General features: G+C 39.1%; 2 protein-coding genes across 2 annotated transcripts; both read right to left on the bottom strand.

Annotated features, from left to right (window-relative positions):
* Positions 1-329: 329 nt before the first annotated feature.
* On the bottom strand, positions 330-3,018 carry LOC134032586 (DELTA-stichotoxin-Hcr4a-like). Its single transcript, XM_062476591.1, has 3 exons — positions 2,946-3,018; positions 1,262-1,392; positions 330-1,160 (listed from the first exon to the last, which is right to left on the bottom strand). Exons 2-3 carry the CDS (start codon positions 1,360-1,362, stop codon positions 713-715), a joined length of 549 nt encoding a protein of 182 aa, XP_062332575.1. The 5' UTR covers positions 1,363-1,392; positions 2,946-3,018; the 3' UTR covers positions 330-712.
* A 1,086-nt stretch (positions 3,019-4,104) lies between these two features.
* Positions 4,105-7,733, bottom strand: LOC134032480 (DELTA-thalatoxin-Avl1a-like). Its single transcript, XM_062476456.1, has 3 exons — positions 7,665-7,733; positions 4,881-5,009; positions 4,105-4,771 (listed from the first exon to the last, which is right to left on the bottom strand). Exons 2-3 carry the CDS (start codon positions 4,985-4,987, stop codon positions 4,372-4,374), a joined length of 507 nt encoding a protein of 168 aa, XP_062332440.1. The 5' UTR covers positions 4,988-5,009; positions 7,665-7,733; the 3' UTR covers positions 4,105-4,371.
* Positions 7,734-11,782: the final 4,049 nt, after the last annotated feature.

The raw sequence follows: 11,782 nt of genomic DNA, 5'->3' as shown, positions 1-11,782 counted from the left end.
ACAGTTTACACTCTTGTCTGGTTGCAGTGAAGGACTGTGCCAAGCCCAAGATTAAATGGCATAAATATGATCTCTAAGGATTTGCTATCTGTGGCAGCTATACTTACATGTACACGTTATTGAGGGGAAACTCATTGTTTAGATATGTCTGTCCCTAAGTGTAAGGTGGATTCGATCATTGTTTCTTCATTATCTGACCACTAGGTGGCAGTCTTTGCATTTATATTTCTCAACCATTAAACTGTTTACTGACTTGAAGAAGACAATAATTACCACAATAATAGAATAGATTTGTATTCATAATCATTTTAACATTCTGTGTTATGAAATCAAATATCCTTATATATTAGATCCCAGCCACAAGTTTGTCTGGTGACAGTGAATCTAGAAAGATCTACATGCAGCTGTTTGAGAAAGACCTCATCATCCAAACTACCATGTTATTCATCGCTCTCAGGTTCAAGAAATGGGGGACTGAAGTCTTGAAACTGGGTTCACAATACAGGTTTATTGTAAACCCAAATTTAATGAACACAGAAATAGTTAGAAGTAAAGGCTTAACAGTGATTATTACATACAGGTGTTCATACATGTAGGTTAAGACAAAGTAAAATCTTTTGCCATCAAGCATTAATTAACATGATAGGTAGTAAAGATTAGCCTAGTGCATTTAATTGATCTGGGGATTTCCATACTTCCTTGTACCTCAGAGTTATTCAAGAGAAGTATATGTTGATATCAGACTGGGTTCTTCGCACAGCTCCAAGGTGAGGATGGTGTTGAGCACATCAGGCATTTTGGCCTTCACATTGAGGACATTTCCATCATACATGATCTCTGAGTCAGCCTTACTCCTAGTAAAACGGTTCTCCTTATTATAGTACATGTCTTTGAACAGACTCCTGTTACAGGCACGGCCATGACCATAGATGCCCACAGCAAACCAGTTACTGTACAAGTTGTAGTCAAAGGGCACAGAAAACATGATGGCTAAGATCTCTTCACAGCCTTTACCCTGCAACCTTTTAGTTTCATAGGTCAGAACACCAACGCAGCCTGCTGCTGCTCCCATGGTTTTAATGAAGGAGCAGACTTTACTCTCCATGGGCTTGATATGGGAGGTAGGATCGATGTGGGCACAACCACTATATTGCCATACACTTGAGAGAGAAAAACACAAATAACAATTAACCTTTTTTTCTTCAAACATGTAATGGAAATGTTGTCAGTAGTTCTTGAGAAGGACTATAGCAGTACTTACTTTGGGTTGATCAGAGTGTAGTTCTCGGTTTGGTTGGTGATCTGAATGGTGACACTCCTGCTGCTAATGCTAACTGGTACGGCCTTGACAAGATTTGACATTTTATGATTCCAATATGTACCGTTTACTTCCTACAACACAAACACAAAACATTTCCTTGTAAAAATTCTCTCCATTAAGTCACTTTATCTGCACGATTTGTTTAAATTGTCAGAAGTACTGTAGGCCTAAGTTTGTTGTTATGTTTGTTTGAATGAAGACATTGCATCATTGATTGGATGCTTTGCATAGCGAGGTACAAATAGTGCATGTAGTGAGTGCAGAGGACTAACTGGCTTTACAGTTCTAAAAATAGCCTATTAGTAGGCTTAGGAACATTGTTTTTTACAAGACACACTGCATCACATCTTGAAGCAATAAAAACCCGCAAGGATGCTGTATGGGTTTACATCAATCAAATCCTTTGACTGGTAATCAACTTCCTTAGATTGTTGTCAGGGCTCACTTTCTGGGGCTATGGACTGCATCTCGTATGGGTTGGTTATAAAGACAAAGCTGTGTATGAAGGTAAATTTTTGTCAAAAGGATTTGCAAGTGTAAAACTGGAAGTAAACACGGAATGTAGACATGGATCTTCAAAACCTGATTTTCAAAAGCGCAGAAATATTTGTATAGGTCCTATCTTTTAAAAACGGATTTTCAATGCTTGCTTGCTTTAATATTTTGTGAGCTCTATATGTGGCTTTTCCATTTTGTGCGATCACACTTTTTGCCCCGTTTCATTGCCAAATTTGGTTTAAAAAAGATTTTCAAAGCCGTGGAGAGATTTTCAAGCAAGGCAGCTCGGGGGTGTGGGGCACTATATTTATATATCCTTTGCCGAGTTCAATGAACTTGATGGAAAACACAATGAAATAGCCTATAAATTACTTATATATATACAAAAAATCTAATTAAGTAGGCCTAACTAGCGCAGCACTAGCCTACCTCATGTAGGCTACCTATATTTGTGATATAGGCCTACCCTCATATAGTTGCATAATTTCGCAGCAACATGATGTCTCAAGTAGGCCTAGGCTACAAATCGTAGCCTACACATTCGGAGGTGGGCTACAGTCGTGTAACAGACAACGCAAACATTAAAATACAATAATGTTTGTTTGAAGTTTCCTTTATGTTCCATCAGTATCCAGTCAGCCATGTACATTTTCAGTCACATAAAACTACCCCAACTATCAGCACTTATTAAGATGTCGGTTAGCTGCATTGCTCAAGACCCAAGGATATGCAGTAAAGGGGGTGAAGTACTTCGCTCTTTTGAGCGAGTAATAGATACACTACGGGCATCCCTACTTCTATAATTAAATTAATCTTTATGGTTGTGCCTGTGTCACCGATTCAGCTGTCTCATTTTAACTTAATACTATTCTGGTTCGCGCGATATGGTCGAGCCACAGATAAGCCTACACACGCACACACACACACACACACACACACACACACACACACACACACACACATACACATTATGGTCTACAAAGTACAAAACATGTTGGCATAGACTAAATCACTTAATTTGTGCTGAGCAGTACATAAAACAGAGGGAAGTGAGTAAGTAACCTATGCCATGACACTACATGTTCACCCACGCTTGAAGTATGGAGTGACAGCCCTGAAAACTCACCAATGTCAGCACTGATGAGCTCTGCTTGTGGCTCCTCTGGCAGTCAGAAGGCTATTGAATGGAGAAGATGCTCTCTGCAGAGATAAATAGGTTGTAGCTCAGATCCAGACCCACCCTAACTCAACTTGAGCATCATCATGGTGGCTATTGTTTCATTAGTGAAAGTGAAAATGTGAGGATCTACACGTATCTGTCCATCATCAACCTTTTGTGTCTCTCATCACTCCTAGGTTCAATAAAAGGTTGACTGGAGTCGTAAAAATAGGTTCACAATACAGGTTTACTGTAAAGAGTTGCATTGAGGGTATGCAAAACAAAGCAAAAAATATCGTTGATCTGAACTTGTCAGGTAAGTATTGTACAACTGTGTACAGAATTACTTTTTCTATCACTTCCAGATAAGCTACAGTTTGAAAACTGTTGTGAGTTCACATTTACATTTCCTACTGTGACTGAATTGATTTAGTTGATTTAACAGAGTTTCTGTAACTAAACTAAGCACACATGAATATATATTTTCTTCTATATTATATTGTTATGTTTTGCCGTGCTATGTTCTGGTATGTGGTATGTGTAGGTTACTAAGGTAACTAAGGGCTGGAGTTCATGTCTTAATTTACATTATTCTATTAACACATATATGAATACTTAAACAATGTAATTTGTTTTTTGCCCACAGGCATTGCTGACAGTTTACACTCTTGTCTGGTTGCAGTGAAGGATTGTGCCAAGCCCAAGATTAAATGGCATAAATATGAGCTCTAAGGATTTGGTATCTGTGGCAGCTATACTTACATGTACACTTTATTGAGGGGAAACTCATTGCTTAGATATGTCTGTCCACAAGTGTAAGGTGGATTCGATCATTGTTTCTTCATTATCTGACCACTAGGTGTCAGTCTTTGCATTTATATTTCTCAACCATTAAACTGTTTACTGACTTGAAGAAGACAATAATTACCACAATAATAAAGAGATAATTTGTATTCATAATCATTTTAATCGTCTGTGTTATGAAATCAAATATCCTTATATATTAGATCCCAGCCACAAGTTTGTCTGGTGACAGTGAATCTAGAAGGATGTACATGCAGCTGTTTGAGAAAGAGACCATCATCAACCTGCCATGTGTCTCTCATCACTGTCAGGTTCAAGAAATGGTGGACTGAAGTCTTGAAACTGGGTTCACAATACAGGTTTATTGTAAACCCAAATTTAATGAAGACAGAAATAGTTAGAAGTAAAGGTTTAACAGAGTGATTATTACATACTGGTGTTCATACATGTAGGTTAAGACAAAGTAAAATATTTTCCCGTCAAGCATTAATTAACATGATAGGTAGTAAAGATTAGCCAAGTTCACTTAATTGATCAGGGGATTTCCATACTTCCTAGTACCTCAGAGGTCTTCAAGAGAAGTATGTGTTCATTTTCTTGTTGATAGCTCCACCGTGAGGACGCTGTTGGCCTGGTCAAGCATTTTGGCCTTCACCTTGAGGAACTTTCCTTCAGAGTAGATTTCTGAGCCACACATCCTTCTTCTTTCATCCTCCATCTCATCGAACAATTTCTCGTCACAGGCACGGCCATGATCATAGAACTCCACACCAAACCAGTTACTGTACACCATGTAGTCAAAGGGCACAGAGAACATGATGGCTAAGATCTCGTCTTTGGAGCTGTTGTCACTTTGCAATTCATAGGTCATAACACCAACACTGCCTGTTGGCCATATGCTTTTTTTAATGAAGGAGCTGACTTCACTCTCCATGGGCTTGACTGTGGATGCAGGTCGGGCATAGACAACCCCACTCATCATGGCTACCCTAATGAGACAAACACACAATTAACAATTACAATAACAGACTTTTTTTCATTAAACATGTAATGGAAACATTGTCAATGGTTTATAGGAGAGATTATGGCACTGCTTACTGTGGGTTCATCAGAGTGTAGATGTTGGTTTGGTTGGTGATCTGAATCCTGACACTCCTGCTGGCTACGTTCATTGACAGAGGCTCAACCGGCGGTGGAGCTGACATGATGATGTGTTTTCACTGTTTGCTTCCCACAACACAGATATTCGGGAGTTATTTTAATGAATAATCATCAGTAGCCTAGTACAATAATTACTGTAACATTTCCTTCTTGTAAAATTATCTCCATTATGTCACTCTTACTGATGTGCACGGTTTGTTTAATTGACCGACTGACCGACTGTTTCATTTCTTCTGATTGAGTCATTCAAGTACTGTAAGTTATTTTTTTGACTGATGAGAGATCACATTGACATTATTTATTTGATGCTTTTGTCCAAAGAGGCATAGTGAGTGCAGGGGATAATCAAGGAGGAACAGCCTGTAATGTACAAGACACAGTGCTATAATAACATAATCTCTTGAAGCAATAGTCCACAAGAGGATGTAATAAATGGGTTTACATAAATTTCATGGAACTCTTTAAAGAAAAAAATTCATAAATTTAGCTTGGCAGTAAACAAGTCCTACTGTCGTCACATTTCACTTTCTGACTAGCACCTCGTATCTATGGGTCGTCTCACTAAAAGAAAAGACTGTTGATACTTTAAATTCCGTATTCCTTTAGAAGTAACAAAATATGCATTAAAGTGAGGAAAGTTTTTTCCCAATTATGATTGGGAATGTGGGATGGCATGCTTTGGGTAATCTGGGTCAGTCTCAATTCTTAAAGTGGGAAATATGCATTCAAGGCTTCCTGAAGTAGCATAACCAACGTAGTTATTAATTAATTTGTACACACCCCAATACTCCCTGTCTCTCTTACCTTTTTCATCATCTGATATTTTCTTTGTTTAGTTCTTTAGGAAAAATGTATAAAACATTTCTTATTGGGTGTGCTCAAGCCTTCGGCGAGAGCACAACCTTTGTTCTCTCACATATATATTTATTATTGTTTATTTTCGCCCCCCTAAAACTCAGTCAATATTTGGCCTACATACACAACGACGGTGTCAAAAGGTTCGTCTTGGTAGCGATTGCGTTGCTTCTATTGGAATTTACGTTCCGTTGCATGGTTTGGGCTTAAGTTAAGTTTTTGTGGCGAAAAGTGAAGCTAACGGTGGCTAATTTGCTAGCCACAGTCACTGACGTTACTAACGTCACTACGTCACTAACGTCACGAAAACACGCGTGACTACCTGTAGCAGAACATTCGTTTCGCATCTGTTAACTTGGGGGATAGCTAGGCTAACTATAGCTTTACTGCAAGGCAGCTGCAGAAACGCCACAAGCAAAGAGGCCAGGGTGATAACTATTTACTTATTTTACTTTGTGATGTGAAACACAATTGTAAAATGTAATGTACAATATTAGCTGATATTATTAAGGAAGTAGGCCCACATCTACTTTCGGAAACGGTAGTCTACTATTTCACTGAGGCATTAGCATGACATTAGCCTCTGTTACCCGGGCAACACATACTACAGTGGTCTATGATGCATCTGTTTTCAATCATTAAAATAAACATTCCTCACAAATACATTTTCGTTGTAGGATTTATTATGACATTACATTACAAGTAAATGATTTGTGGGTGAAATTATCATTACCTGTGGTTTCAAACCAGTGTTGCTCACTGCAACGCTGTAGCCTACGCGAGACACTACAAAAACATCGACACAGCTGTAGGAAGTCAAACGGCGACAGAACATGTTCGGCACTCCCTTTACTTAAACCAAAAGTCTTTCAATAGGTGAAACTATCTGACTACTAACCTGAACTTCATTGCCACAGCCTAAACTTTGTCAATCTGTTCATGAAAATAATTCATTTCAGCCTAAACCGTACAACGGAACGTTAAATCGAATTCAACCAACGCAATCGCTACCAAGACGAACACAGCAGTAGTCTAGTACTGTACTGTAGTAGAATTTACAGGGGCAGCTTCTCCACACAGGGCTATATCGCATTTTGCGTTGTTACTGACAATGATCGCTACCAGTGAGCTTTTTATGAATGAGCGATTTTCCACTAAATCAATGTCAAGCTTATTTACGTTTTTGGGGGCATATTTTCAGTTAGCAGATGGTACTGTTTGAATCGCGAGTCTATCTTCTGCCGGTAACGTCGTAGAATAATCTTCAAAGGGGGTTCTTTATTAATGAATGCAATATGAGTAGGATAAATGCCTGAAACTATCACGAGAAGGGAAAACTTAAAAGGACGTTTAAGTCATAGAGATTAGGTCCATTTTTACACCGGTCTGCCAAATGTATTTGTTTTGATTCAGCTATGAGGCTGCCTCTTGCAGGGGAAATGAGAAGACATCATATTTCATTCTACACTTCACTCGTATTTTGAGTTGTAAATAAGCAGCAAAAAAAAGATGCTTTTAAATCTATGTAATCTTTATAAATAATAAGTAGGCCCTATGCATTTTTATATAAAATATACAGACCCCTGTGCAACCGACGCAAGCAAGCACACCCTACAATTTCCACAGAAATTGTACCCTCTCTAGTTTTTTATGTGTATGTGTTGCATCCAAAAGACTTCACCCCTTCACTGAACATCCTTGGATCCTGAGCTAGCACCTGCCACGTTTACTGTACCAAGTTGAAGACACAGTTGTTGAAACGTAACAAAATGATGTCATGTGTGCTGAGCAGTACATGGCATGCAGCAGAGGAAAGTGAGTACCTCATGTCCTAAAACTACATCTTCACCCATGAGGAAAACTTACCGTTGTCAGCCCAATGATCAGCTCTTCCTTTGGCTTCTCTCTGCACTTTCTCTAGTCAGTACTGACTGGAGAAAGTGACAGGGAACTGACCTTTGAGACTCTTTCTTTTAATAACCTGGTTAACAACTTCCTCAATCCACCCTCTGATAAGGAAGGGAAGGGTGATCTCAAATACACATCTTTATATGGGTTTGGGGAGGGAAATGTTTGCAATATCTCTGTATAAATTATATTCTAAAAACTACAATGCAGTCGAATTGTATAGTTCCATTGTTTTCCTGGGAGTTTTTCCAGGTGTTTGTGGGTTTAGGTTGGTTACAGGTGCTGATCTATGGGCGTCTGTGGAGCCTTCTGTGAGTGCTTGTAGAAAGCGCTCTATACAGCGTGATTGGATTTGATGAGGTTCTGAGAGCAGTTGCCGTGACCCTGTGTAGCTGCCACTGGACTGGCGGGAACGCAGGCTGGTTTTGCCTCCGTCTCCCACACACAACTTTCGGGAACACTGTCTAGCAGGGGTGGCCAACCCTGGTCCTCGAGAGCCCCTGTCCTGCATGTTTTAGATGTTTCCCTGCTCCAGCACACCTGATTCAAATGAATGGTCATTACCTGGCTTCCACAGAGCTTGATAACAACCCATTCATTTTAAACAAGTGTGCTGGAGCAGGGAAACATCTAGAACATGCAGGAGAGGGGCTCTCGAGGACCATGGTTGTCCACCCCTGTTCTAGGGGATAGGTATAGCTCGGTGGTTAGAGCATTTGACAATATTTAACTGCAATATTTCACAATAAATCATCGTATTATAACTTTACAGGCTTTAACTGCAATAATCCCAATATCATGTTGTAATGTAGAATTTACTGTGAAATCAATGTAGACACAGTAAGTTACTGTGAAAGAAACGATACCGGGATTTCACAGCATTTTGTTGGGTTATTTCACAGTAAAATACTCTTTTCAAATCATCCTTTGAGATAACCCAGTACGTTACTGTAAAACTTGAATTGCACTTGAACTTCGCTGCATTGTGGGATCAAGAAGAGACAGGTGGATACAGCACACGATAGAAGAGCTCGAAGGTACACTCACAGAAATGGCATAGTTTATTACATCTATTTGATTAGTCATAGTCATTTTCTCAAAATGTATAAATTAAAATTCCTTAGAATGAGCATAAGTCTATTAATTCTTAAATATATTAAACATAATCCATTAAAATATACTATAATGTTTTAAATATGGCTAGCTGTGAAACAAGCAAGATTCAAAACTCGTATGAGATTGGTTTACATGCAATTTTCAGGAAGTGAAATAGTTTTGAGGTGGAAATGACGTCAGTTTTCGTGCTTTCCTAACCGTTTCTCTTTTCCACCATTTCACCTTGGCGCTGCCTGCCAGGATCGCTTTGTAAAGCTCTCTCTTGGAAGTCGCTTTGGATAAAAGCGTCTGCTAAATGAATAAATGTTATGTAGATGTAATAATTTCTCAACAACATGATGTCTCAAGTAGGCCTAGGCTACAAATCGTAGCCTACACATTCGCAGGTGGGCTACAGTTGTGTAACAGACAGCGCAAACATTAAAATAAAATAATGTTCAAAGTTCTCTTTATGTTCCATCAGTATCCAGTCAGCCATGTACATTTTCAGTCACATAAAACTACCCCAACTATCAGCACTTATTGAGATGTTGGTTAGCTGAATCGGTGACACAGGCACAACCATAAAGATTTAGTTAAAAGTAGGGATGCCCGTAGTGTAGCTACATTAACTAAATGCAATTAAATGTAACTACATTTTCCCACACTTGTAGTATGGAGTGACATCCCAAATAGGTTTTTATAGGCTCAGACAGACCCACCCTAACTCAATTTTGTAGAGCTTGTTCAGTGAGCATCATCACGGTGGCTATTGTTTGTGAAAGTGAAAACTGGAGGATCTACATGCAGCTGTCATTAGAAAGACCCCATTATCAAACTGCCATGTCATTCATCGCTACTTCCTTGTATCTCAGAGGCCTTCAAGAGAAGTATGTGTTCCTTTCAGACGAGTCATGTTGATAGCTTCACCGTGAGGATATCATAGATGCCTTAGATGCCATAGAAGCACTTCAACTTGTTTACTTGGTTTGACAAGGAAGTGCTGGAAAAGAGGAAGAAACATTTCCTTCTTGTAAAATGATGTCCAACCCTTGCCAACAACTTTACCTATTACAAAAATAAAGTCTTAGCTCCTTCTGGAGGCACTATGTAAAAATGGCCTTCAAAGGGTAGCTTTTTAAAATTTATTTTTATAAGTTAGGTCAAGCTTAGTTTAGGTGACACGTGTAGGTGACAAAATAACAAAAGCACGCAAGTTTGTACTTAAAAATGTATATAGAAAAATAGTGCAGGGATTTAGCACTAGACATTTGTAATTTTGTAATTACAAATATTGCTAGTGTGTAAATAAAACTAAACTTGTTTGGTCCAAAAGGTGTGTAGTGTAACAGAGTATCATTGTTTTGAACAATACTACGGCGCTATCTAGAATCCCTCTATGAGGGATATTAAGTTACAAGCAATCATAAAAAATAACTAGATAGAAAATAGAAATCCCTTCAGATGTAATGCATTCAGACCGTTTCTAGGTTCAGTTGTGTCTTACTAACAAAACCTTAAACAAAACAGTCAATGAATATAGTCACCCAACCAATGCTGCCATGCACACGACACTCCAATAGCATCATGCACACAATCAACACAGGTTGAAATCACACCACAGCTCTGGACATACTTTGTTCAAGACTTCTGGACTAAAAACCCAATGGCTTCAGGCCATGGTCTTTTCTGGGCAAAAACCATGAAATCTTGTTACAATAAACAAGAGGGGCAGTCCCCCTAGGACATTTCACATACAGTAGTATAGTTGAGTACTACCCCATTCCTTACTAGAGATTAGTTCAGGACATCTACAACACAGCCCAAACCTAGGCCTTCTTCCTTTCCACAGTCTCCCCACCTGCCCTATAATCAATAAACCACGACAATTCCAATATGTCGGATGTGGTCAGCAGCATCCTCACGGCCAGCTGGTGTTGACAAAAATGTATTGCTATTTATTTCCAGCACTTCCTTGTCAAACCAAGAAAACAAGTTAAAGTGCTTCTATGGCATCTATGATATCCTCACGGTGAAGCTATCAACATGACTCGTCTGAAATGAACACATACTTCTCTTGAAGGCCTCTGAGATACAAGGAAGTATGGAAATTGTACAGGTACTGAATGTCACAGCCTGTTTGTGATGTTCTAGGTACATTCATAATGTTCCCCTACGTTACAAATGTGTTAGGTAAGTTTCTTGTACATCATGACACTTTATGAAAACATAAGTTAAGGTAATCCTCGTAACGTTACTTACAGTACCAATGGGGGATCTAAACGTGTGTATGTTCAGGAAACTTTTCTAACGTTACTAAATAACATCATTAGGACATTCAGAGGCCCCCACATTTCTACGTCCTGAGTAGACTTGAGATGTAACTTATGTCAGCTGATATCACAGGTAGGCTATGTAACCATGACTTTGGGCATGTGAAACAAAAGCCCCAGTGGTGCTCACTGAACCAGCACTCCTAAGTTCAATCAGTTGGGGTGGGGCTCAATCTGAGCTGGGGGTGTAGCTGGACCTGGACCTGACCAGGTCCTAACCAGGTCCTGCCACAACCTATTTAGGTCTGCACTTTCTCCAGTCAGTACTGACTGCCAGACAGAGAGAAGCCAAAGGAAGAGCTGATCATTGGGCTGACAACGGTACGTTCACCTCAAGCATGGGTGAAAACTTTGTTTTAGAACATGAGGTACTCACTTTCCTCAAGGCATTCCACACCTTTCACTGTTTGTGACAAAAACACACGAAAAAAAATTGAATTTGATATTCTGTGACAGGTCACCTTGTAGTCTGGAACACTTGGCTTTAAAAAGTGTAAATCACCTCACTTTATACATGCCAAGTTCAATTTCAAAATAAAAAAAGACCGAAAGCTGAATAAGAAATGTTTTATATATTTTTCCTAAAGAACTAAACAAAGAAAATATCAGATGACGAAAAAGGGAGAGACTAGGTAAGAAAGACAGGGA

The sequence above is a fragment of the Osmerus eperlanus genome, chromosome 13 (assembly GCF_963692335.1).
Source record: "Osmerus eperlanus chromosome 13, fOsmEpe2.1, whole genome shotgun sequence".
NCBI lineage: Eukaryota > Metazoa > Chordata > Actinopteri > Osmeriformes > Osmeridae > Osmerus > Osmerus eperlanus.
Note: the sequence above shows the minus strand (reverse complement) of the source record. Positions and strands in the feature narration are given on the sequence as shown.

Bases quoted from the DNA above. Each gene is read 5' to 3' on its own strand.
- LOC134032586 (XM_062476591.1), bottom strand. From the start codon at position 1,362: ATGTCAAATCTTGTCAAGGCCGTACCAGTTAGCATTAGCAGCAGGAGT. The intron at 1,161-1,261 runs GTAAGTACTGCT...TTCTCTCTCAAG, and splicing joins TACACTCTGATCAACCCAAA to TGTATGGCAATATAGTGGTT.
- LOC134032480 (XM_062476456.1), bottom strand. From the start codon at position 4,987: ATGTCAGCTCCACCGCCGGTTGAGCCTCTGTCAATGAACGTAGCCAGC. The intron at 4,772-4,880 runs GTAAGCAGTGCC...TTGTCTCATTAG, and splicing joins TACACTCTGATGAACCCACA to GGTAGCCATGATGAGTGGGG.